This window comes from Tachysurus fulvidraco, chromosome 14 (genome assembly GCF_022655615.1).
Source record: "Tachysurus fulvidraco isolate hzauxx_2018 chromosome 14, HZAU_PFXX_2.0, whole genome shotgun sequence".
NCBI lineage: Eukaryota > Metazoa > Chordata > Actinopteri > Siluriformes > Bagridae > Tachysurus > Tachysurus fulvidraco.
This window is the reverse complement of record NC_062531.1, coordinates 20,027,940-20,054,778: the sequence shown is the minus strand read 5'-3', so window position 1 is coordinate 20,054,778 and position 26,839 is coordinate 20,027,940. Positions and strand designations below refer to the sequence as shown.

General features: G+C 39.3%; 2 protein-coding genes across 4 annotated transcripts in view; both read right to left on the bottom strand.

Moving 5' to 3' along the window:
* The window catches only part of mtor (mechanistic target of rapamycin kinase), an 81,151-nt gene extending 65,720 nt beyond the window's left edge, over positions 1-15,431 (bottom strand). The window contains exons 1-19 of one of the 3 annotated variants that reach the window (XM_047800292.1): positions 15,319-15,431; positions 14,744-14,811; positions 14,328-14,479; positions 11,844-11,952; positions 11,224-11,456; positions 10,631-10,831; positions 9,956-10,090; positions 9,532-9,807; positions 9,014-9,122; positions 8,550-8,733; positions 8,246-8,374; positions 7,489-7,733; positions 7,095-7,310; positions 6,303-6,508; positions 5,744-5,866; positions 5,368-5,451; positions 4,783-4,875; positions 3,715-3,849; positions 2,612-2,741 (exon numbers count right to left, since the gene is read on the bottom strand). In XM_047800292.1, coding sequence (XP_047656248.1) covers positions 2,612-2,741; positions 3,715-3,849; positions 4,783-4,875; positions 5,368-5,451; positions 5,744-5,866; positions 6,303-6,508; positions 7,095-7,310; positions 7,489-7,733; positions 8,246-8,374; positions 8,550-8,733; positions 9,014-9,122; positions 9,532-9,807; positions 9,956-10,090; positions 10,631-10,831; positions 11,224-11,456; positions 11,844-11,952; positions 14,328-14,447 — 2,728 coding nt within the window. In that variant the 5' untranslated portion in view covers positions 14,448-14,479; positions 14,744-14,811; positions 15,319-15,431. Of the gene's footprint in view, positions 1-2,611; positions 2,742-3,714; positions 3,850-4,782; positions 4,876-5,367; positions 5,452-5,743; positions 5,867-6,302; positions 6,509-7,094; positions 7,311-7,488; positions 7,734-8,245; positions 8,375-8,549; positions 8,734-9,013; positions 9,123-9,531; positions 9,808-9,955; positions 10,091-10,630; positions 10,832-11,223; positions 11,457-11,843; positions 11,953-14,327; positions 14,480-14,743; positions 14,812-15,068; positions 15,088-15,318 lie in introns of those variants that run through there. The other 2 variants (XM_027166728.2, XM_047800293.1) reach the window with 2 other exon arrangements.
* A 361-nt stretch (positions 15,432-15,792) lies between these two features.
* On the bottom strand, positions 15,793-26,752 carry qars1 (glutaminyl-tRNA synthetase 1). The gene is made up of 23 exons (XM_027166730.2): positions 26,587-26,752; positions 25,859-26,009; positions 24,827-24,936; positions 24,053-24,128; positions 23,894-23,958; positions 23,760-23,813; positions 23,610-23,670; positions 22,373-22,441; positions 22,109-22,194; positions 21,918-22,004; positions 21,718-21,817; positions 21,385-21,463; positions 20,576-20,815; positions 20,395-20,487; positions 19,925-20,062; positions 19,381-19,468; positions 19,136-19,282; positions 18,947-19,048; positions 18,769-18,861; positions 17,495-17,622; positions 17,265-17,331; positions 17,022-17,147; positions 15,793-16,068 (listed from the first exon to the last, which is right to left on the bottom strand). Exons 1-23 carry the CDS (start codon positions 26,695-26,697, stop codon positions 16,018-16,020), a joined length of 2,322 nt encoding a protein of 773 aa, XP_027022531.1. The 5' UTR covers positions 26,698-26,752; the 3' UTR covers positions 15,793-16,017.
* Positions 26,753-26,839: the final 87 nt, after the last annotated feature.

Here is a 26,839-nt window from a genome sequence, read left to right as displayed (position 1 = left end):
ACCTTCAGCTAAGGCAGTAATAAATCTGCACAGGCTGTGCGCTCTGAGCACTCTGTGAATGCTCCTGCTCTTGCATGGGGGATAAAGTGGACGCTGAGAACGGGTTTGCGCCTTCACGACTGTGCAACCCAAGAGGTGGTGCGGTTTGCGGCTGGTGCTTCCTGCGGTTGTATAAATGTCAGCCTGGCTTCGTGTGGACGTTAAATAAGTGCTTGTATGCTTCTATGACTTCATCTCCTCATGCATTTCCCTCACACACAACACACAGTGCCCTTTAAAATTCACTGAGGCGTTTGATGTTGGCGTGAATAGTGTTGTGTCTGGCTGATGGGAAAGTTAGTAAAATTGGAGTTAGAGGATCGCAGGTGCTCAGTTTTCACTGAGGTTAGAATAGTAAACACCAGGGTGCCAAAAAAACGGTGGAAGAAAGTTTGATGTGGCCAATGAAATGGTGGAAACAGAAGGATGATGACAAAAGGCAATGAAATGCGATATGGAAGCAAAGAAAATTGCAGAGCCCAACAAACATCTACCAATCAAGCCAATTCATTGAAGCAATAGCAGAGACTGATCTAAATGCTTACTATATGATAAAGCACAAGAAAGAGACAGCCTTTATATAATTAGTAAGTAAGGGAATAAAAAAATAATTAATTCCTAAAATAAACATTTTATAATTTGAAACCCAATGATGACTTTTGTTTGTTTGTTTCATTTGAATTCTTTACAGCTGATTATTAATAAATCCAGCTACAACAGCTGTGTATTCAAATGTTTTTTAGCCCATCTTCAGTGCTGTTGGCTGGGTATTTAAACCACCAGTAAGATAAAAGTGTAATATATTTAATAGTCTTGTTTTATTTCTCTGATTGGGGAGATGAAGTCAAGCAATATATAAAGCCTGCACGGTTAAAAGATCTTTCAGAAAACACTTCTTCCCAGGTGAAGCTTGGCTCTGTAACCATCAGAGCCATCACTGAGTGCATTCTTCCTTCTCTCAGCAGTAGACCTGACATAACTCACATTCGTTCTTATTTCACATGGCTCCTCTCTGAAATGTGCAGAGCAGCCAGTGCACAGACTTTCAAGTACGAGGGAAAAGTGTGAGCATTTTAAAAGCAGTATTCCAGGCATTAGCAGCAGCACATGCTGAAAGAGTGCCCCAGACACTGCCCTTTACTGAAACCCTATCTCTCTGAGGGGAGATATCTCCTACTTCCTGCTCCTTCATGTAGCCCCACTGTTAAAACCATTAGCTCTCTACACCAAAAGAAGGCAGAGTGAAGTGCTTTGGGTCGTATCCAGAGCTGTGTTATGCACGCGTAGTGAGGAAGTAATAGAGATTATAGATTGCACACAGCTGTATTCAGACCTCATATAGAACAACAGACACATATATGCTATGTATTAATACAGTTGCGTGAGATGCCCTCGTGGGGTGGAGTATGAAACGAGTCATCTATCAGTGTATTTATTTTCTTGAATATGAAGTTGATTTTCATTGTACGTGTTTTATTCAGCAAACATACTAAAACGTATCTCTGCACTTCAGTGATCTGGATTAATTAAAGATATTTATTTTTTCATTGATTAACTTGAGAAGAGCTCAGCCATAAGAAGAGCTCATCTTATCCTTCAAACCACAGATACTTGAAGGCAGTAGTACAATTATCTATCTACATAATTATTTTCAGGTTTAACCCCAACTGTGTGGTCTAGACGTGTTTTTTATGCCTCAACTCAAGAAAATGTGTGAACTACCCAAAGGTCATTTTCATGATTTTAATGGGGCACTCAAACAATTAACTACAGCACATGTGCAAGCCTGGATCTGGATATGGAAAACATTGTCTCTGTAAATATTGACATAGCTTTCAAACTTAATTTATCAACTCAAAATTTGGCCCTTAAAGAGCAACGTGCCAACCACAGCAATGTCTAGTGTCACCCATCGTGTGTAAGCTCCAAGCTATGCTCCTCATCTGACAAGCGATAAACTGAATGTTCCATCACAAAACATGGAAAACATTTGCATAGTTTTCTGCAAATCTACAGCGCAGTTGATTAATGTAGCCCTTCTCTAGTATTTACATAATGGCTTTCAGAAAAGGGGGGGCCTGAAGGTTCTTGTTAAAGACCAAAGAGCTAAGATGCCAGTTAGCTGAATTACAATGATTTGTGGTATAGATGTTGGGACTTGTTGGTTGCGTGCGTGTCATGTTCCGCACCTGGTGAAGTGACAATGCGTTGAATTTTCTTAAGCTTCTCACAAGAACCTAGCCACCTAAATGAATGAATGTACCTAAGGACTACATAAAAAAGAGCTTAAAACAGCAAAGAGAATAATCAGTGAGTATTATTCTGTTATTGTGTCAATATAAAGGTGCATAGTTTACAAAATGTTGTTACAAGCTCACATGTAAGCTTTTCAGGATACGAACATGACCGGATTACGCACAATACGAATACAGGAGGCTACAGTGTTGGGAAAGCTCCACTAAGATGCCCAATCAAATCAACTACTAGCTTGTGTTAACTATTAAGATCAGCATTCCTATGGAATTAGGCTTTTTATAAATGTAGCTTAAGCTGTACCTAAAGCTGTGTTTACCTGAGTCTTGACTGGATTTTGATTCTGACAGACTCACAGCAGAAGCATCGCGTGATTGGTCAATCATGCCAATGTTGACCTTATGCTTATAGGGATCCAGGGCGCCGAGAAGGCCTAGCACACGGATGGCCTGGGAAAGAAAAACAGTGTTTCATAACAAAGCCGGTTTCCCTCAACATAACAACGTGCTGCATCTGAACTACTCGTTCTACTCGTGTTACACTACTAATCAGGAATTCCAGGTAATGTATAATGCTGACATATGTAATGCATATGTAATGTATAATGCTGACATACAGCACTTTACTTTAGTAATGAGGGATTGCTACAAAGAAGTGAAGAATGGGAGAAGGATTCTGCTTGAGTGGTATAAATACTTAATCATAGTTAAGACATAAGAAGTAAAAGTTAAGCGATCTCCTATTGTGTTATTCTCGATACCAGTATACGGAATATTCTAGATATATATACTAGATAATCAATAACGAGCATTCTAGAGATATACTTAAGTAAAAATAGACTGTTATTTTGGATAATGAAATAAAAGCGTTATCCTAAATAGTGAAAGAAAAGTGTTATTGTAATAACAGTGGTATTGTATGTATCGTTCAATTAAAGTACCATCTTAAAGCTTCATCTTAGATATTAAAGTGAAAGTTGTGTGTACTAATAACACAACTTGTTTTTTGGACACCAATCAGAAGCAGGAGCAGTTTGTCCCACCACCAGCGCGGGAAAAACATGTTAATGAGGGTCATCAAGTGTTCTAACAACAGGGTTGCTAGGCGGAATTTTAAAAAGGTAAAAAAGGTCTTGTTTACAATGGATGTTTGGATTGATTAACACACTGGGAGAAGTGTGTGTGTGTGTGTGTGTGTCTTACATACAGGTCATAATTCAAACTAAGACCAAAATGAATGTCAATATACCAACATTCAGCACAGTAGACCTTTTTTTAATACGATACCAGTATAAATAATTTCAAAATAGACAGTAATCCAGCTGTAGCAGATTAATTAGATCAGTATCAGAAAAAAAAACCCAGGATATTTTCATAGGATGCTGGTTTTCAGTAATTGCCATTTCTCCCATGCATTTCTCACCTCTCGCCTGATGCCCTGATTCTGCTCTGTTTTTAGGAAGTTGAGCAGCACCTCCAGCAAAGAGGGATACTTCCTGTAAGGTTCCACCACATAGCCCGTACTGGCCACCTGCTGGCCCAGTGTCCACAGCGCCACCTGGTGGGTAACAAAATGATGAAGAATACTGCTTGGTTTATGTGACAAGCTGATTATTTTCAAGTGAGAGGAAAAAAACACTGTTACAACAAAAGTGTCAAAGGGGACAAAACTGCCTCAGGAACACACAGCACACACAGGATTAAAAGCAGAACATGTTGATGTCTTTTCTACAAAAATGTGCTTTAAGAGGAATAAATCACTTTAGGAATGTGGTAGCAAAAACAGCATTGATTTTCCTTTACCTGCATGCCTCATCACCTTTTATTTTTTAAAGCAAACACCAGACAACAAGCAAATAAATTCTAGAAAGAACTATTAGGTGAGTATTTAGGATCTTTTTTTGCTCCTACAAAGAAACTCAGAAAAAAACAAAAGGCATAGTTAAGAAGTGAGGTGTTTTTTTTGGTCTCTTTTCTTGTTTTCCTTCAAAAAACCCAAACTCGCTTAAATCACATTGGCTATATGACGCCTGTGACTGCTTTAGTAGAGAAACTTATTAATGTGGGAACTGGACCTTATCATAGTTATGTTAACTGCTACAGTTTCACAGCACCTGCTCTGAAGTTGGTGCCAAGCAACAACCGAATGCGGTTTAGTCATTTGGCCAAGCTTTATAAGGGGAGCTCTGCCACGGAGACGTGAGAAGTGGGAGAAAGCAATATACCACTCATAATAAGCATGCCGTGACTAACAGCACTGTTTAATTTAGTGCGGGGGTAATTTTGCAAATTACGAATATGTCGACCTGCGTATATAAATAGCTTCACAGCACAAATGAAACAATTACAAAGAAAAAAGTGAATGAGCCTGAAAATGATTTCCCACTGTTTAATGTCATTCTGAACAAATGGCGGACTCTGCTGTATCATCGGTTTCAAACTGATTTTGTTTTGTTTAAAACTGACTTTTTGTTCCTCACCCTAACCATACCTGTCTTTTGGCCAAGGAGGATGAGTCCTGAAGCATGTCCATGATGATGGGGAAAAGCTCATCCATCCACTTTCTCATCTCCAGACCACTCACCTGCCACCATAAAGGAGCGCACACACACACACACACACACACACACACACACACACACACACACACACACACACACACAAACACACACAAACACACACAAACACACACACGTTACAAGCAAGGGATTACTTTTAAAACTTTTCCAATAAACTATGCCTTCAACAGGTTTAAAAATATAATGGAATTCAGAAGAAATTACTTTATACATGTTTACTCCTCAAACCCTTAGATTTGCAGACATTACATATTGTTTTGTCAACCTCAAACAAGGACTACTCTCTCCATTCTCTTAAACCTCCTCTTCCTCACCCTTACTCTCCTACATGTCTGTCTGAATCATCTGTACCCTCTGTTCTCTGTACAGTTACAACTCTAATCCTGATGTCCTCATGCCCCTGCTACATACAGTAGCTCACCTGATCAGTACAGCATATGGGACCATTTACATAGCATGACAGGTCACAGGGTCAGCAAGCAGTGAAAGGTCCATACCTGAGCCAATTCCCCAATGGTAGCGAGGACGCTAATGACTACACCAGGGTTAGGGTCTGGATCCTTCAGCTTTAGGATGAGAGCCTATATGGAAAGATATCGTAATATTGAGTTAGCTTATTCATAAATAATATCAAATCGAACAACAGAAAGCTTCAGTAAGCAATACTTTGATCTATATCTGACCTATATACAAACAATATGGAAAATACACACAGACACACACACACTCACTTAATATAACCTTCATGGTGAAAGGCAAGAAATGATATCACATTAATGTTGGAACCAGTCCAGTATAATAGCTAGAAAAATATACATGAATAAACAGTTATCACAATACTGGTATAGTGTGGCATATATTATATGATTATACTTTGAGAATGGGCTCCATGTAGGGCCTGATGAGCCGAGGGGCATTGGACACGAGATGGCCGAGCATACGAGCGCTCTGCTCTTTGTTCCGGCCAACACCGCTGTGCTCCAGCTCAGTCAAGATCTGAAAAAGAGCAATGTTAAGTCTGTATGGGGCAATGAAAACGGAGGACAGTATGTTACCATGACAATAATCCAAATGTCTGTGTTACTATAAGCATTATCCGTATGTGAAGTATGCTCCAAATTCATATCATGATTACCTTACAGGTCGAGGGCATAAAACCATCTAAGTCAGAACAGGGAAATGAAAATGAAACACACTATGTTACCGCAACTTAAGTTGCCATAATATTCGTCGCTGGCATAAAGTTAGTTGAACCATAACCCCATCTGCTGGCAGCTCATGAAACTACACACCAATAACAAAAACTCTCCAACATGCCTTCCGCAAAGTATGATTGGTGTTAATTAATGCGTTAACGTATTAGTACCTCATTTCAGAACAGTGAAAGACAGAATCACACAAAGCAAAGTTTATTTAAAACAAGCTTCGCTACCTGAATGAGCATCTTCCGCAGAAAGGGCATGACGAAGGCTGGGTTCATGCTGCTGAGTCGGCCAATTGTACAGATGGCCAGCTCTCGAATCTCAAACACTTCATCGTTCAGTGCCACAAAAAGTGCCTGCAGGTTCTCTGCTTGTGCCAGGTGGGCGTCGAAGCGTTCATCCAGGGACGCCAACACACAGTAACGAATGTCAGGATCTGGAAAAATCGTGAAATGGGAAACAGAGTAAGTGATAAGCCAGAGAAGGAGCACTGAAAATTCCAGGGTAGAACAGTCATATGCTGAAAACTCATTTTCAAAGAGGAGTAACACGCCTCCTTAATACACTGCAAATACAGCCAAATTTTCAAAACTAAAAGGATTAATGACAGAAAAAGCAAACAATATAAAAATCATTTTGCTGGATGTCTTAGTGATATTAAATTCATCATAGAAAAAAACTATTTACAACTACGGGAATTTCAGATTTCCATATGCTGTCACATTCCTGATTACCACTAAGGCATTTCTTAATTTCTTGTTGTAGTTCCTTTTTCTACTCTTTAATTCTTCAAATCCAATTTAATTCAGACCCCCTTTTTTTTTTAAACAAGAGTGTTCAGAAGTATGACCCTAAGTCTGGAGCAGTAAAGTGGCATGTCTGTCCTTTCTTTCTTAATCTGGACATACATTAGGTATAATGATCTAATTAAAAAAAAAAAGAAATTTACTTTGCCCTGCAGTGCAACATACACTGCTGTTAACAACAGAGTAACCTACAGCTACAATTAAAGTCTTTCCCACCTGGATCTGTGATGCCTACAACCAGCAGTTTGCTGAGGACGTCAGCTACCACCTGCACGGCCGTCTGGCTGACCACGTGGCCGTGGCCACTGATAAGGTGGATGGAAGGAGTAAGGAGACGTGAGCAAGTTCGTGCTGCCTCCATGCGGATTTCTTTGTGCTCGCTGTTCAGAAAATGGTCGGCACAGTGTCGCACAAACTGTGTTAATGAATGACCTAAAACAAAGCAAGAGATAAGTTAATGCTGGCTGATTTCACAAATTAAGCATTTTTAATGGGGTTCGATTTCAGCCTTTAGTGCAAGGATGTAATGTACTACCAAAGTTGCATCATTTCCTTCTGACTACTATAGCAGAACATTTATGGTTTAATGGATATGAGAAAAATGTTCTACCCTCAAACTCAAAGCTGCCCAAGGTGCGCAGAGCTAGTGTAATGCTGCCCACATCACTGGCCTCAGGGATGTTGGTGAGGCTGGGTGAGGCCAGCTGGTGTGCAAGGCCTTTGGGCATGCCAGGGTGCCGTAATGGCTTGTGCATCAGCACCAGTGACAGCATCTTAAGCAATCCGTCCTGGATATCTTTCTTAAGTTGAGGGATTTGTCGGCTCAGGTCATAGAGTACAGCTGTCAGAGCAGGGCTAGGACAGAGGTCAGAAAGAACTTCATACACAGTACATCATACTCAGTCGAGGACAAATAGCATTAATAGGTGTTTAAAGTATGATGTTCAGAAAAACGTCATAATTTACACATCATGTTATGAGTTATGAGTGTCATAATTAATAAACAAAATTATATATTTCAGGAAAGTTTTCTAATGTCATTGTAATGTCATACAATATCGTTTAAAAAATCAAAGATTTATGTTATGTTTTTTTTTTTACGTTGATAATTTTTCATCAGGTATCAGTTACAAAAATAGAAAAATAAAATTTACTTTGTTCAGATCACAAATACAGCTGTAATCATCTGTAAGTGATTATATCACTGTAGTGTGCCATTCTAAAACAGCCAAAGTGTCCAAATGTGTTTGCTAGCAACTAGCTAATATTAACTAGATGGAAATAAAACTTTCATCCATGTGTGTGCCAACCAAGAGTCATGATGGACTGCATAAGTTGATGTTATGGCGATTCACTGTGATTATTACCTAAGTCCAACAGCTAACATCGGCTCTAGAAGCTCCTTGATATCTTGATGAATACTGGGTCCCATAGCTCTAGACAGCATGCTGATACAGGTGAAGACGGTGGCATCTACTTGCATGGTCTTCTGTCTCCTGAAAGGATAAGACAAGGGTAAGGGTTTTAAAATCAACTGGAGAGCAAGCGCATACAGTATGCCGTTTCCACAATATCATGTAATTTACTCTTTTCTATCCTAAGCAGAAAAGTCAAATAAAAATAAAATCCTTAAAAAGTAGACATTGTAGAGAGGAGTTTAACAGTTCTTACTTATGTGCAAAGTCCTTCGGTGGCAGGGCTGCTTTAATAATCTCAAGGATCTTGGAAAGGTAGGGCTGAATCTCAGTCCTCACGGCCACCACTAGTAGCCCGAGGGCCTGGAATGCTGCTGTGCGCTCTTTCTCTTTTTTCAGACAGCCCAGCAGGTGACTCATCGTGTCGGACAAATACTGATCTAAAACCAGAGATTTAAAGATATGATACTACAAGCTAACTCTACTGACAGCCTTAACATCCATTGTCAGGGGCACCAGATCAATATATACTGCAGGATGCTCTTGTAAACTTTATGGACCTGGATTTAGAATTACAGCTCTGCTTTAAATACTCACAGAAAGGAAGCTTCGGTATCAGATACTTCCAACTTAATCCAGATTGTAAACCAGTGCTAGTCATTGTTTTGAATAATAAAACATAACATTAGAGAGATTTTTTTGAGTAATCAAGGTCAATACCTGTGAAGGTATGGGGCTGGAAGGCTGCGAGACGAGGCAATAGATTGAGAATAGTCATCTGGATGAGAGGATTTTTAGTGGTCCTGTACTTCAGCACCCAACGGCACACCTGTTTAAAACAGCAAGTGAGCGTGTAAAACGTGTGATATACAGGAAAGTCTGTCTTTGAGGACAAAATGCAGAAAATAAGACAAGAAGGGACAGAATCTGGATAATAATCATTCAGTGTACATAGTTAAGGCTCTTTTATTCACTCATTGCCGATTTTGTAATTATGCTTGGTAACAGAATGGCTCGGACAATAGTTTCAGCTATTATTCAAAGCATAGGTTTATATTAACGTAAAGGTTTCCGCCAAATAAAGTCTTCAGGAGAGATGAGGTTTTATTTAGCAGTTTCTAAACAGCATGACAAACAGTGTCTGGTTCACTTTAAGAGACAGAATAGCGAGATTGGTGATGGGATGCTGATGCTGAATGTTATGTGACAAGGTGATTTGTGTGTGAACGTAAACGCACTTGATCAAAGCGCTCCTCCATCAGCTCACGACAGTAACGGCTTTCCACCAGTGTGCTCTTAGAGGGAACGGGCACAGCACCGAAGCTGAGGAAACACTGTTGGCTGCTGTAACCCAGGAGCCCAAGCAAGGCATTGGATTGGGGAGGCTGCACCGACTGGAAGCTGGTGAAGGGTGTGATATGACGTGGCTTGGCCCCAAAGGCCATCAACTCTTTGCAGTACTTATCATGAACCAGCTGCTGCTGCGTGATTTCATCCATATCTTCCCGCAAACGCTAAAGAGGAGAGGTAAAATTCACAGAGTGTGAGAGAAGGTGTGTTAGAAACAAAGAGTAAATGGCATAAGATGACAGACATGGACTTTAATGCACAATACTGAACTAAGATTTGTAATATAACTAAAAAGAAAATTCAGACGAATACCTCGCCCTCCATGCTGCTGATGCGAACCAGCTCATTCAGAATCAGCAGGGCACCATGGCATCTGTCATCCTTGTTCATGCCTTTCTCTTTAGCCAACGTCTCATCAAACCCTTTCTCTGCCTCTTCGAAGGTTTGCTATGGACCAGAATTATCCGAAACAGAATTTATTTAAACACTTGTAAAATCTAAAGAGTTAGCATACAACCATGTATACACTTTATAGTGTAAATGTTTACATTTTATTGTTAAAATCATTTACTAAACCTATTTTAGCTTCCTTTTATTATTAGGTTTGCTGTTGAAACCAAATATGGCCTCAATTCTAATTCGTCAGGTGCTTCATTAGATTGCTCAATATTTCACACCCTTAACTCATTTATTTCAATGTGCTTTATTTAAAGTTGCAAGTCAATGAAAGTGGAAACAGATCAGGAGGCGGGTTTAAAGAAAGAAAACAAACATTATAAAATAAACAGCAAGAGCAAAAGTCCTTAGATACAAGTGGGGAAAATTCTCATTCAATCTATAATTGGACTAGAATTAACTGAAATGCAATTCCAAACAAATCCACCTTATCACTTTAATGGTCTCTATAAAGTCACACCCCAAAAATCCAAACTGTGTATTATAGAAATGTACTCTTCCACCATGCCCTGTGGAGTGGTAAGAGCTCACCTTGTACCACTGAGGTTTCTGCATTTCCTTGGTCTCTCTCTGTGTGGTGAGGATGAGGCAGGCTCGGAGAGCAGACACTGCTCCCTCACGTATAGCCTGCTTAGAGTCCCACACCGCATAGAAGATGTTGTCAAAGAAAGGCTGAACTTGTTGAAAGAAGAACGTGGGTGCACTGACGGCAAGTTCCCGTAACACAAGAACCTGCAAATGAAAAGACAGAGTTAACATGAGGTTCTCGTTCCATCACGTAACGAGAGCTTAGCTGTAAGTGATGATGAGTGATGTGAAGCCACACTATGATAGCTTTTGAGGGCCATGGGTGTACAAACTGAGCATTTGGTATACAGCTCAGTGTGTCACTACCTACACAAACGATTGAGCTGAGACCAGTGTTGTATATCTTATGAAGATTAATGATGCTCAAAGCATGGGCTAAATGCCACTGCCACAATTATTAACAGTTAATCAAATGACATTGTGAGTAATGTGAAGTATAAATAAAGTGAGAATATGGTGAAATGCCAATGAAAGAAACTGAACATTCTTGTAAGCTAAACATTTGAGATGGGGTCAGTCCAGTATTTTTCACCTACCGCTGCATGGCGCCGGCCCTCGTTCCTGTCCGCTCCAAGCCACTCCAGAGCCCGCTTCACCTCAAACTCCACATACTCTGCTGTGAAGGTGTCTCCTGCCATAGATAGGTGCCCCATGGCTTTGGAGGCCATTTCCATGACTACCGAGTCACTGGAAGGCAGGAGGTTACGCAGGTAGTTGGCAAATCGGCTGATCCGGGTGGCATTGCCTCCTTCCACTCCGATCAAGCTCACTGAACAGGATGGTACATTGACAAAGAAATTATTAGGACTTCAATGGTAATGGTTCATGCTCAAATGTTAAAATTTGGTTATCATGTGAATAAGAGGCCTACATGTTGCCTTACAGTCATGGCTTAAATTCAAGTTTAACTATTACTGATCAAAAAACAATGTATATGTCTAATTCAGAGGTTCTAAATAATAATAATAATAATAATAATAATAATTCCCCATTCTGTGCAAATCTAATGTCTTAATGTACAAGAGTTAACAAACAGTTGCTAAGTTATATTTCCATTAAATGTTACAAAACAAAATGATTTCATAAGGAACCTAAGATTTCCTTGACAATCTACCTATAGTCACTAAAAAAAATAATTCAGGTAAGCTCGACATACCTATGGCAAGAATACCTCCTTTTTTCTCGTTCACATCCGAGCTGGAGACCAGCTCGAATATGTGGTGGTTTAACTCATCGTAAAAAGTGGTGGCTTCTTCTTGGCTCAGCTTTAAGGGAAACAATATACATGCAAGAATTAGTGTTCGCTCAAGTCCACATTAAACACAAGAATACTGGAAATTAAGATACATATATGATATTTCATAGAAAAAAACATTTAAAATAACATACTGTGGAGATATATGGAGATAAGATATACAGTACTACACAAAGGTCAGCAGCATGAAACAAAAGGCTTTGGTAATTTGCTTTCAAGTATAATGAAATGACTTTTTTTCTACACAAAAAGCTATGAAGAGCAGAAAAAAGAAAAGTCCATATGAGGTATAATAACCCTTTAAAAAATGCATCAGGTTTTAGAAGAACATACAAAGCATTTAGGAGAATCTGCCAGAGTTCCCTCTGAGACTTCCCTGTCAAGTAACCAATGACAAACTTTATTAGGGGTCAAGCCCCGAAGGGGCGTAGACACCTATTGTTATTGTTGGTTTTCTTATTATTATTATTATTATTATTATTATTATTATTATTCCTCTTCTTCCATTGAAGTCAATGGCAGCCCATAGAACCGTATGTGGGAAAGTTATGTAATTTGGCACACATGTATATGCCAGTCTTAGAAGTTACTATAGCAACTTTGGTGTGTCTAGCTCAAACCCTTTAGCGCCACCAACAGTCCAAACATCCAATTATGTTCATGTTCATAACTGCTGACTCGTAAGGCCTAGAGACACAGTTCTTGCAATTTTGGATCCTTTGCTCATGCCGAATCGAATGTACCACATGACATCATTTCTGTCATGAATACATTTCCGCCATTTTGAATTTTCCGTAATACCTACTTTGTCGAACTCCTCCTAGACCGTTTGTCCGATTTGCATGTCCTTTGGTATCTAGCATCTAGAAAAAAGTTACACCCTAGACAAAAAGAGACACCCTAGACAAAAAGTTATCAAAAGCTTTTTGATCGACCAATGCCTTCTCGTATACCGTGGCAACATACACGGTGGCGAGCACGCCAAAACAGACGTGAGTCTGTATCTTCGCAAAACTTATGCGTGTCGACACAAAACTTGGTATATGTCATTATAGTCATGACCTGAGGGTGTATGCAACGTTTCGTGACAGCGCCACCTAGTGGCCTCGAGATTTTAAAAACAGCTATTTTTGCTTATAACTACTGCAAACGTGAGTCTAAAATCATGAAGGGAGTGTTGTTAGACTCCTTGAGGCATGCCGACTCAAACGATACCAAACGGTTTTTGGACGGCCATTTTGTGTGGTGGTGAGCACGCCAAAACAGACGTGAGGCTGTATCTTCGCAAAACTTATGCGTGTCGACACGAAACTTGGTGTATGTCATTATAGTCATGACCTGATGGTGCATGCAACGTTTCGTGACAACGCCACCTAGTGGTCACAAGATTTTAAAAACAGCTATTTTCGCTTATAACTACTGCAAACTTCAGTCTAAAATCATGAAGGAGGTGTCATTAGACTCCTTGAGCCATGCTGAGTTAAACGATACCAAACCATTGCAACTTACATGGCGGCGAGCACGCCAAAACAGACGTGAGGCTGTATGTTCGCAAAACTTATGCGTGTTGACATGAAACATGTCATTATAGTCATAACCTGAGGGTGCATGCAACTTTTCGTGACAGCGCCACCTAGTGGCGACGAGATTTTAAAAACAATGCCATATCGCTACGAAACTTGGTATGGTTCATCAGCGACATATTCTGAGTGCATGTGATCGGCTTGACCCCGGAATGGCTGCTTGCAGCTATATTTATTATTATTATGATTTTTTTGTTTAAAAATGGGTTAGATTGCGCAATGTGTTACTTTCTTCAATAACATTTTCTTTACTATGCAATCAGGTTAACGGATGTTTGTGATCCTTTTTTGATCCAATAAATGCAAAAGACATCATATAATCATCTAAGACAAGAACTCTTCTGTAGCAATTATCCTTCGCAGGGTCATAGAAGGCCTGGAGTCTATCACAACCCAACACATGGCCCAATCCAACACACTCACCCATTCACACACTACGAACAATTTAGAGATGACAATCAGCCTACAAAACATGTCCTTGAACTAGGGGATGAAAAAATAATAAACCCCCAAGAGAAACACTGAAAGAACATGTATAGGTGGAAAAAGAACTGCACAGCACTTTATAAGCAATTTATATAAGGCATATGCAAAAAAAAAAAAGCTTATGTATCAAAGGAAAGTATGGGCTTAAGGATGCATGTAATCTAAATCCAAAACATTTTAATGAGTGAGTGAGTGAGTGAGTGAGTGAATGAATGAGTGTGTGAGTGAGTGTGTGAGTGAGTGAGTGAGTGAGTGAGTGAGTGAGTGAATGAGTGTGTGTGAGTGAGAGTGAGAGTGAAAGTATGGCATTACATACTTCTCTCAGTTCTGTGGTCACATAATGCTGAAGGTCCTTAGCAGCTTTGGCACGCGTGTCCTCATTCCGGCTCTTAAGACCGCTCACGAACTGCTGCAGCACTGTACCTGTGCCGGACATCCTGGGGACAGCGGTGCCACGACCCGCAGCCTCTGCAACCCATGCAGACACTTTTATTCACTCTCTTAACCAAAGATCCACCTCATAATCAAACAACTAATGATAAAAGCACTTTGTTCAACAAGCCAACAGAAAGAAATTTTGTACTGTGGCATATATAAATGGAATTTATATATATATATATATATATATATATATATATAGAGAGAGAGAGAGAGAGAGAGAGAGAGAGAGAGAGAGAGAGAGAGAGAGCGAGAGAGAGAGAAACTAACCACAAATCTTGAATGACTCTGTACCTTATATATGATTATTATAATCTTGTTATGGTTCAGTTGACACGTCACTAGGAAGGTTTGAAAGATTTCTGCAAAACAACAAATGATACTTTAATAACGTGGTGCTCCCAGAAGCATGTTTTATACAAATACAACAGTTACACCTTCGTGTTAAGTTTGCATTGGTGCTAAATGTAAACACTGCTGCTGTAGCTGCAACTTTCTTATGCATCACGCTGCCATTCTCATATTGTTATTAGTTCAGATGCTAGCTAGGCTCAGCTAAACTGTGCAGCAGCGTTACACAGAACGCGTTTTTACAAAACAATAAAACACGTATATTTACAAAAGGACGTGTAGAGGAATCTCTAAGCGTCAAATTCATCACCGGCGTTTTTATAAACCCGAGCAAAGACTAGCTACAAACATGTATGCTAACTAGCTTAGCGTAATTCGCGGTTAGCAAGAGGATGCACATTGACTCTGCTGGTTGTGTAGAAACCCTTTCAGCAAGGTTAACACGGCGTGTATAAATGTATTTGTGTCTGAATCAATGACCTATGAAAAGCGACAAAGGAATAAGTTTTATATCTTACTTTTATTATGTTTTCCTCTTGAGATATTTTCCTCGCAGGGAAAGCCTGCAGAGGAATACGGGGCGGGGTTAAGCAGCAAAACTGAAGTGACTAATGGGCTGAAAGTTTGAGAATGATTGACAGCCGGGTCAGCCAATAAACTTGTGTGAACCCGAAAAACCACGAAGGAAGTCGTTAGAGACAAGTGTTGACTTAGCGGTGGATTTGTCCAATGACCGTCGACTAAAAACGTGAAGGTTATTCAGTTATTCCAAAAAAAAAAAAAGAGACAAATACTGCAAATAAACACCTCGTTTTTCTGTTTGAAAATACTAAAGTTACAGATTTTAATACACCTTCTATTCGAGTAGCATTGTTAGGAATGAATACAAGAACACAGATCTCCTACAAATCCTCATTCATTCTTTCATTCATTCATTTTTCACTTAACAATTTACTTACATGAATGTGCACACAAAATACATACACAACGTGTTTTTTTAATGTTATTAAATATAGTTTATTCCAAAGTTCTTTTCCCGGTACATATGAAAGGAGTTCAACATGATAGACAAGAACATTGCATATGTAAGCGTCATTGCCAACGCTGTAGAAAACCTGGCTAGTTCCATTTGAACACTAATACAATTGGTATGCCGCTTCTGCACAGTGACGTAGTCCAGCATACATTAAACATTGCTCTTTGGTCCTGAGGAGCGCTCAGATTTTCCCAGGATCCTCCTTGAGCGTAACCGTCCTGTTGAAAACCAGCTGAGGAAAGAAAACAGACGGAAATCACACGCATGTTCTTTTACAGACCTGACTAATGACAAAAAAGAAAGTTTCTAAAACATTTTATTAACTGTACTGAATATTTTTTTCATGTAACACTATCATTGTGTACATAGAGTAGCATAACCTTGTGGTTCAAATGATAAACACCTACTGAGATGTACGGTTCCAAAACATGTTACAGCTTGGTCTTAATCTACAGCTAATAAACATTGTTTTCTTCCAGAAAAGGTTGTTTTAGTGTATTACTTACACCCTGAGGTATTCACGAATATTAAATATCTAACAAATATTTCATCACTATTAGAGCCAGTGATCCCAGGTTGACTGTAAAATGACTCAAGAAGATATTTCATGGTATTGAGTGTGAACCTGCTTTGGTAACATCCTTGAGTCTATGGTTCATAAAGTCTGGGAAGCATGGTTGGTGTTCAGGGTTTTTTTTATTTAATTACATGGACTACTATTAATCTACTATTACTACTTTGATTTAGTCAGTTGGACTGGTCACTTGAGTTGAATGGGTTTTTTTTAACCCTAATCATGCAAAGTCATAAGTCAGCCTTTAAGTAATGTCAATAAATAAAAAGCTAAAATATTATTGTATTGTATCTTGATAAGAGTTTGTGGAGGGTTTATTTTTCAGTTAAAAGGGCTTCTGTATGCAAAATATTTAAGAACCTGATTTAGACAAATGATAGAGATACTACAGATACTGAAAACCACATTGAAAGCATCATTTCTTTTGATTCAAGTTGTAAAATTCCTGTGTGAAAGGCTGTGTGTGGAACTAAGCCATGCTCAGACATTTATGGAGGGATCAGGAAAGATCAGGCATCAATACAAGTGCTTTAATAACAGTGTAGTGCTGCTTTAAATCAAGTTTTACATTTCTATTGTTCTTGTTCTACTTTTGGGTTGCTTAGTCTTACCTTATCAGGTGTGCTATCTGGGTCCAGGGAGAAATAACCCACTCTCTCGAATTGATATTTATCTAAGACTTTAGCCTTGCTTACTGAGCGGTCAATTAAGGCACTTTCAATCACATGCAGGGAATTCTGTAATTTAAAAAAAAAATGCAAATAAGAAATTATTAATAGATGACTAAGAAGTACATAGCTTTATTTGGACAGCAGTGCTGAATCAAAATCAGTGGATTTAGGATCAATACTCACAGGATTGATGTCACTAAGAAAGCCATTAGGCACTTCAGATGTGTCCTCTGGGTTTTTATGGAGAAAGCTATCAAGAAAAAAAAAAAGACGCTGACTCACATGAGAAAAGATCTGGTAACAGGAACATAAAGTGATACAAGGTTCTACACATGGGGTGTGTATATATTATATTATCATGATTTGAATGAGCAAATCATCAGCCCATGGGTCACACCGAGTCACACACTTACAGACGCTCATAAAGGCGCACTTCGCATGTCAGGGGCTCGCAGACCCAGTGGATGAAGGCTTTCGGTTTCTCAGTAGTGTCTGTGCTGGTGCACGTCACCTCCAGCTCCACCACTTTACCACTGTCATCCTGTCAACAAAACAGATCATCAAAACAAAACATTTTCTATAAGTAATGCACAAATCATGCTTGTAAAGAAAACCATTACCAAAGCTTTCTGATACATGTCAAATTGATTTATATCATGTAGGTGAAGTCTTCCTGATTTTATTTGCACCACAGAGAAGCCGAATTCTCAAATCTGATTGGTCAGCAGCTATGAGTACATTTCCTAGAACAGCAGCTCATACCAAAGTGCTAAATAAATTTAGATTAGTGCAGTCAGGCTAATATATATATATATATATATATTTATGATATTTTATACAGAAACATTTATGGAATCTTGAGTGTGAGTGCTCTTCGGTGAATGAGGATTTTGTACTTGTAGTTGTGGGGAAATCCCCTTGTATAGTTCAACAGCACTGTGGTGTTGTTTCAGATATTAACAGATAATCAAACTATAGCCCTATTCGGACGGGACTAGTTTTCCAAACGACGATTGAGTTAGAAATTTTTTTTAGCCGATGTCTGTCATTTCATGTATGGATTCGGACGGGAACAACATCTCTGTGTTTATTATGGAGGTAGGAGTGTCTGTGTTTTACATGTGGGCGTTGCACAAGAACACATGTTCAGGATGCGTGGATTGCATATGGTCATATGACCGATCAATAGTAAAATTGATTTCATTTTTTTATTTCTTCGCAGGGTAGCAAACACATTTACATCCATTATTAATGTGCAGAAAGCAGAAACTTGAATACCGGTGCGCTAGGGTTAATACGGTAGTTCACGTTGACCAAAACAGACAAGAATACACATTTTTACACAGGTCGTGTGAGAAAAAGACAGACATGGCAGATTTGGATGGAATTAAAATCACAAAGTACGTCTGTGAGACTGAAGTCTCTCTAAAGACCCCCTGTAAAACTAGTCCTGTCCGAATAGGGCTAATGAGTGATACAAAAAAGATTCATGCACAATTAGGCTTTGCTTTCTGGACTAACTAAAACATACTAAACTGTTCATGAGATTCAATATCTGGGCTTCATTAGAGAATCACATTTTTAAATAAATAAATAAATAAAAATGTACAAAATATTCTTACATTCAACCACTCTGAAGTCTAAATAAAGGAAACATATCGAATATGTTCTGTAAGTCATGGTTCACCTTGATGACACGCTGCACGGAGATGACATAGCCAGCATGCCTCAGACCTACTGGCTGTTCTGGAGTCAGACGCTTATAGCCCTTCTCCATTACCTAACAGGAAACAAATACACTTCAACACATACAGCAAGAAGTCTTTGTTTTCCTCATTTCCACCTCAATTCTCGCTCTCTCTCACCTCTCTGAAATCGCTCTGCTCAATGAAGATTGTTTTGGAGAAGGGAACCACATGGCTACCCTTACTCTCATCTGCAGGGAAGTCTGGAACATGGACCTCAGTCTGAGAGGCAAAAATAGGATTAGGTTACAATAATACTGTATATGAAGCATTTCACTTACAGATGTTATGCCTTGTATATATATAGACCTTTGCGGCAGCAGGCAGATTGGTGATGGTCACTTTGAGAGGTTCTAATACAGCCATGACTCTCGGTGCAGTGTCATTAAGAACATCTCTCACACATGCTTCTAACATGTGGGGCTCGGTGGTTGTCTGAGCAACAGTCACACCCACCTAAATAAAAAATGAGGTATGCAGAAAATGTATATTTTTACCATCCAATGGTATATGTGAATTCACTAATCAGAAAAACGGTTTATTTGCTCTCTTACACGGGCACAGAAGTTGTTGATGGCCTCTGGGGGAAACCCTCGTCTCCTGAGGGCAGTGAGTGTGAAGAGGCGTGGGTCGTCCCAGTCTCTACAGAAACACCAAATTATATATGAATTGATGATGAAACTCAATTTGTTTTCATTAATTAATAGAGATTATGCAATAGCCAAGATAATAAAAAGTCCAAAGGCACCACATTATGTGAGATGTGGTAGCTTAGCGGTTAGCGTTGGACCACTGAGAGGATGGTTGGAAGTTCAAATCCCAGGTCCACCAAGTGTCCGCTGCGGGGCCATTAATCAAGGCCCTTAACCCACAATTGCTCAGTTGGATAAAAATAATATAAAAATTCAGCCAAATGCCATGAAAGTAATGTTATGTAACATTAGTAATACTACATAGTTTTGATTAGTGTGAGCATGGAGTTTTGCCTAATGCTAAATATAGCCATAACCTGTGAAAGGAAAATGTATTCAAGGAAAAAACAAATGAATAAATCAGTAAAAGAACATGGGAACAGCCAACAGTGGGGACTCATCTTACCTAACAGCTCCAGTCTCCACCAGTCTGATGATCTTCCTCTTAGAGACGACCGTGTAGGTAAAGTTAAGTCTGCCGTATTCCCACTGCACAGGACAGTACAAGTCCAGAGCATTGCACAGCCAGAAATACGATGAGCGCCTGAGAATGAGAAAGAACACATTCCCTTTATAGGCCAGATGCATTATCCTCGTAGACATAATAACAGAATGCTGGGATTTCATTATAAGGCATTTACCCTGCAGGGCTCAGGTGATCGTGCTTATGAAAATATGAAATAACAAAATGCTTTAGACAAAACAGAAATTAAAAGTAATTTTTAAGCTTCTCATTCCTCATTTAAATGCAAGCAGATTTGTGATCTTGACTGTTTTGTACAAAATAAAAATATTTCACTAGTGATGTCAGAGTTTTTGATCCCACTGTATGTTTCAGAAACAAGTGGATTCACATTCCTTCACTGCTGCACTTACCTAGCCTGAAACTCTTTGGTGCACAGCGAGTGTGTGATGTTTTCAAATGAGTCGCACAGGCAGTGGGTGTAGTCATATGTAGGATAAATACACCTGGAGAGATAAGAAAGTGAGAAGGTGAAGCACAGAATGCTTCATATATTAAAAAATCCAAATGTGCATGAGGTTCCCATGTTTATACCAGGTGTCTCCTGTTCTGTGGTGTGGTGTGTATTTGATGCGGAAAGCCACTGGATCCATTTTGCCATCCTCCATGACCATCTTCATGCGGAGTGTGGCCTCGCCCTCTGCAAACAGGCCCTTCTTCATTCTCTCAAAGAGAACGATGGATTCCTCCACAGGTCGATCCCTCCATGGTGAGATCGGCGCATTGTGGCCCTTCAGCTCCTCGGTGCGCTGGTGGCACACATATGCATGACCCCTGACAAGGACACATACATTACATATTAACATCAATTTTGTAAAATGTGTAAATGTTCCAGGATAGAATGGACTACCAAGAACATTAAACCCTCTAAAAAAAATATGCTCATCACAGAGAAATCATGGTGGTGGTTGCATCATGTTTTGTGTATTGTTTTGTTTATCTGTAATTGAGAAATTGTTTGAAGGCCAAACAGGCAAAATCTGATCCAATCTCCACGAAGACTCTGTCAAGACTGCTCTGGAGTGTCTCTACACAAAGAACACGAATATGTTCGAATGGTCCAAATAAAAGACAAGCTCTTAAGGATCTAGACGTATAAAGTTATAATGTAGCTGTAATTACAGCCAAGCATGGTTCTGCTTCATATTGAACAGGGATATGAACATATTCAACAAAATATTTGATGAATTTTGTTTCCTTTAATTATCAAATGGTAAAAGTCTCTTATCAAGTTCATTTTATTTCCACTAAAGAATATGGATTATAAGTCGTCTGTATTGCTATCTTTGACAGCCTTCTACTGGAGCGTGTGTGTGGGTGTGTGTGGTGGTGGTTTTGTTCACCTGCGTATAAGGTCCACACCGAGTTCGTATAGCTTCCCGAAGTGATCAGAAGCATAAGTAATGTCATAAGGCTTATAGCCTGGAAAACAATAGACACAGACAAAAAATAAAACTGTTTGAGCTTGAATTGGACTTAATACAAGACCATAAACCTAATTTGCTAAACTCTTCATAGTATCTGAATCTCTTTGACCTGATGCAAGAAACATATGGGTGTGTGAGCATGCCAAATGCGCCAAAGATTTCATGCATGCAAACCAGTAAATGTTTGTTGCTTTAGGATGCCATCATTGACATATTAATGTGAAACTGAAAGGAGCTTGAAAAACTCACCCAGCCACTCCACCATCTCTTTAATGGCAGTGAAATATTTTTCCTCTTCTTTCTCTGGGTTTGTGTCATCATAGCGTAGAAAGCAGATGCCATTATTTGCCTGCAGAAACAAGTAAAAAAAAAAACGTAAATAAATATAAAATACGGACACATTTTGTGTGTGTGTGTGTGTGTGTGTACATATGTTTGTAAAGCAGTACCGCAGCATAACCAAAGTTGAAGTTAATAGCTTTGGCATGGCCGATGTGAAGGATGCCGTTAGGTTCAGGAGGGAACCGGGTCCGAATCTATACACAAAAAAAACAACCACAAAGCAAACATAAGGAACAGTGAAGCATTTTTCCTATAAAATGTCCTATACCCAGTCAGCCACCCCCACACACACACACACCTGTCCTCCAGTTTCTTCCAGGTGCTTCTTCAGCAGGTTCATGGTGTTTGGTGTCACAACATAACCTTCAGTTTTGTAATTCTCACCTAAAAACACACAGCAGGACATTCGGCTTCACATAACTGCGTTTACTCATATATGCAGCACAAGGCTACAACATGTCCAATCTAATCTTTAATAAATAAACACATTATATGCTTTAGATATTTCAGTGTAGTGTTTTGGAAACGGGTGTTTAAGGAATGGGCTTAAGCTTTTAGACACCTGGTTTATGGAACTTGAGAGCTTCTCCTCTGAGCTGCTCCATCAGGGATTTCCCCTCCACTTTAACACCTGTGAACAAATACACACCCCATCAATTCATTTGCCATTAAAAGGTAGGATGCACAATGTTTGAAAAACTGCTTCAGAAAACTAAGTTGGGCCGACTAACAAAACAAACGTGTAGCCAATGAGCAGAAAGGGGCATGTCTTTTCAATATGTTGCGAAGAGGGTGTTCAGTGCGCGTGTCTGACATTAGCAGAAAGCGATTGAAACATTGACATGGCGGATACCTGCCATTACCTCTGCCTCGGATTCTAGGTGTTGAACGTCGTCTTCCACAAGAAACAGAGCTATACCTTTCAGTTTACAACACACAGTACTACAAAAACACATTTGACCTGTATTACCATAGTATTACTTATTAAGTTCATTAACTGATGATAAATAATCCCTCAGCCAGCTGCCCCAGCAGGTTCCACCATAATAGTTGCCTGGGTTGCTTATGTATGTGTGAGTGGAGCTATCAAAACAGGGGTGACACCCATTTGGGTTAGGGGTGTGATTGTTTTGGTTATTTCAAATGTCAACATTGGCTTTCAAAACATCGTGCACCCCACCTTTAACATTATTAACCCGAATTTTGGCTGTAAACCAAGTATTAAATCCCAGCTTCTTTTTACACAACATACATACGAGGTACTTGTTGTGGTACATTTCTACCATACCAGCACATCAACGAAGCATGAACATTCTTAACCAAATGAACCTGGAGGCTTTTCTTACTGAAATAGACGATACAGAATGCAATTCCTAGCACACATCCAGTGAACAATAAACGATATCCAAAACACTAGTGAAGAACCATTCTCCAAACAACTTTTATTATGAGAGCACCATAATGATTTAATCAGAGAGGGCTAAATTTAAATTAGCGCTAAATTAGTGTAACTTTTTAACAAACAAAAGATAGCAAAATGCCTGAATTGCTGCAGTGAAAAAAAGAGCAGGAAATAGAGCAAACAACGTTTATGAAATATTTAAAGACCTTCTTCGACAAACAGCATGGTGTAACAGAGATGTATGTAATTACTAGATGCATGTAGAATATGCTTAAGACAAGATATGAGAAAATGTGCCCCATCTTTATTTTTAACTTTATAAACATATCAAATCTAAACACAATATTTCCTTTGTTATGGCTTTGCACCATTTGGAGAAACAACTCCAGTGACTCACCGTTCACACACTCATCATTCTCAACCTTTTTCTTCTCCTCTACTGGTTTGGCTTTTGCTGCCTGTTCAACACAAAAACACACAACATTAAATCTATTTTGAAAACTACAAATGCACCATGCAGAATTTTTTTTATGACTGTGACATGTACCTTGGGTTTTTTCTCCAGGTCTGCCACAGTTTTAGGACCCAAGAGGTGCAAGACCTGCATAGAGAAGACATTATGATGAAATCAAAACATCTGCTGAGCTCAGCATCTTGGATTTGAATAGTGTAAATGCTCACCTGCATATCGACTTCATTCTTTAGGATTTTCCCATCTGCCCATTTAAGAGCAGCTCTTGCTTCACCTAGAGGATCAGTAATCAGAATCAGTTACGGTTGTACTTCTATCTCGATTGATGATAGCTGTATGAATGGAAAGAAAAATGAAGAGGTTTTCACCAATGAGGAGTCCCATGTTGAAGCGATATCGCTCAGCTAACAGCTGCTGTTTGTGCTTTCTGATGATCAACTCAACCTGAGGAAACAGTAAGCAAGCACGAATGAATCCCGAGACAGAGTGAAATATTCTGTGTATGTATTAAACACTGAGGATCTGTTTCATTTTACGAGGGCATCGTTTAAAACTAAAGCAGATTTGGGTGTTGGAACGAACCTAGATCAGTCAGAGAAGAGAGTTATTACTATAATAGAGGTGGAAGATACATATATTAACATGGGAGCATACGGGCTGCAGTGCTACACAACCCAATAACTGGAGTGGGATTTTTCAGAATTCCAGCTGTGTCTGGGATTAAAAAAAAAATTCAATTATCCCATAGACAACTTTAATATGCACTATGTACATAAAAGCTCGCACAGTAACTCAATTCTATGTTTAGGGTTCAAAGCTAAACTCTAAGAAAAACCTGTGTCCTTTTGATTTCCTAGTTTCTATGATACGTTACTGCTTAATAGCTAATTAACGGTGATATCAAGCCAGTCATATTGCTTGACTTTTCTTTAAAATCACTGGCAATTCCCCTTATAGGCTTATAACTGAAAATTTATAACAGCTCTGAATAATAAAGACTCAACACTGTCAGAATTGACAGAGGCCTCTGACTGGTAGGTTGTGTGGTGAATAACAGGAAACACCAAAATGCTCATGCAAAAGCAGTCAGATACACTGCAGCACCCGAACACGTATATAACGCTGAATGTGAGCTAACTAACCTCATCTTCAATCTGCTCTGGTGTGACAACAACTCCCACACCACAGGAAGTCTCGAACGCCTTCTGGTCCAGAGGATTCTCGGGGTGGCCCTTCACAAAGTCTAACGCAGCTGCAAACAGACAAAATAACAAAGTTAAACAGCTGGTACTGTTGTATCAGTGTTTTCAGTGTTAATATTCTTTATCATCAACAAGCCATCCATCTTCAGTGGCATCCAAGATGTTGCTCTGATATCTGCCTTAAAAGGGCGATGCAGCGCCGCTTTATTCTTTTATTCTGTACCATTCCTAACCCTTACTTCCTCATATAAGCTGATCTCAAATAGTTTTCAAAGTTTATCATGGCATAGATTGTCATCCAGCCAAGCCACATTTCTGCTGTAACAGAGTCTAATACATTTACGCTGTATTTCTTTAATATAGTAACTGTCACTGGAAAAAAAGAAAGAAAAAAAAAATTACTTGCTCTTTTGTGGGAACAATGATTTTTTCCCCTTTCTATTAAACACCACTGTAACTGTACTAGTAATGTCCCTCCTATAATATCAATATGGCTGTGAAGCCACAAACTTTTAACAGGAATAAAATAAATGCATCATCATCGTCCCACAAAACTGCACCAGGTTTGTTACGGCGTAATGATTTCAGGAGTAGTAGCAATGAACGATTGGACGGTTAAATGTTTAATTTTAACGTCTACGTTTAATTCCGTCCTTGCCACAGAGGTTCTCGTTTCTTTTGTCTGCCTGCGACACCCCAGAAATTTCACAATCCTCTTCATAATGACAGCAACCATAGTTTCTCCATACATGAGACACAATGGACTTAAAAACCTTTAGCTGCGCAGTCTGCTCCTGTTGTAAACACGTTCCATTACTACCTCTGCTGCCACCTCTGGCATGTTATCTGCCATATGAATCAGAAGGTCCTGGCACTACTTTTTCATCCTGTTTATAACAGCAATGTGATAAGTACTGACAATACCAGTCCACTGTTAACAGCTTTGAGAGTGATTGAGAACTAAATGCACACCTGACAACTGCAGGTCTGTTGTGATCTTGCGCTCGACAATATATCCGATCAAGAAATTCAAGCGCCCGGTGTCTCGCAGGCGGGATGATAAGCTGTAAAGTAGGGTCCCAATGGCTTTGTCCACTTCTTTGGATCCCAACAGCTTCTGGGCCTATAGGACAAAAAGCTTTAAAATAAGTTTTCCTCGTACTGATCGGTGACTCACATTTCATTGAATTGCCAACTAATTCAAAATCAATATTCATTAATAAAATCATTTTATTTTGTTTAACAGCTACTGGAACCAAATTCCTTATGTGTGTGCCATTAAACCGGATTCTGATCATTGAAATATATTCCTGAAATTAAATTAAAGAGAACTAATTATCATAAAAGGGCACTTTTTTCGTGAAACACTTGAACTTAACCCAAGACTATGGGGAAAAAAAGCTACAATATTCATGAGGGTAAAATCTGAAAGTAAAAGTTACGTTTGTTTTTATTGTTTAATTATATCATAACTATATTCAATACGTACAAAAAACCAACCACAACAACAACAAAAACCTAAGACGGCAAATAATGAGTATAATTTACATAATAAGTTTTATTAATATTGATTCTATTGAAATCATGGTGCACAGTGACAGCTGACAGAACAGATGTTAGCATAACTAGCTAGGTCTGCAGCCGGGCTATGCCCACGCGCGCAACGTCCAACCTCGTGCCGGTGTGTTTCTCAAATTTACCTGTATAATAGCGTCTCTGAGAGCTGAACTAAGTTGCTCATTTTTTATCGTCTCCTTGGCTTTCTGTTCACTGAGCCCGATTGAGGTAAAAAGAGCCACCAAATCCTCCATGTTGCACACGCACGCCACCGTCCAGGAAAACTGAAAGTGCCAGAGAAATAGTTCGTTTTCTTTTCCCACCTATTTTCTGTCAAGTCCCGCCTCCTGTGCTCATACCTACAATCTGATTGGCTGTTAAACCAATCAGTCTCAG

Coding starts and splice junctions, on each gene's coding strand:
- qars1 (XM_027166730.2), bottom strand. CDS start 26,697: ATGGAGGATTTGGTGGCTCTTTTTACCTCAATCGGGCTCAGTGAACAG. Junction 24,937..25,858: donor AACAGACCTGCAGTTGTCAG/GTGTGCATTTAG, acceptor GTCTGTTTGCAG/CTGCGTTAGACTTTGTGAAG. Junction 23,814..23,893: donor AGAATGAAGTCGATATGCAG/GTGAGCATTTAC, acceptor TTCTCTATGCAG/GTCTTGCACCTCTTGGGTCC.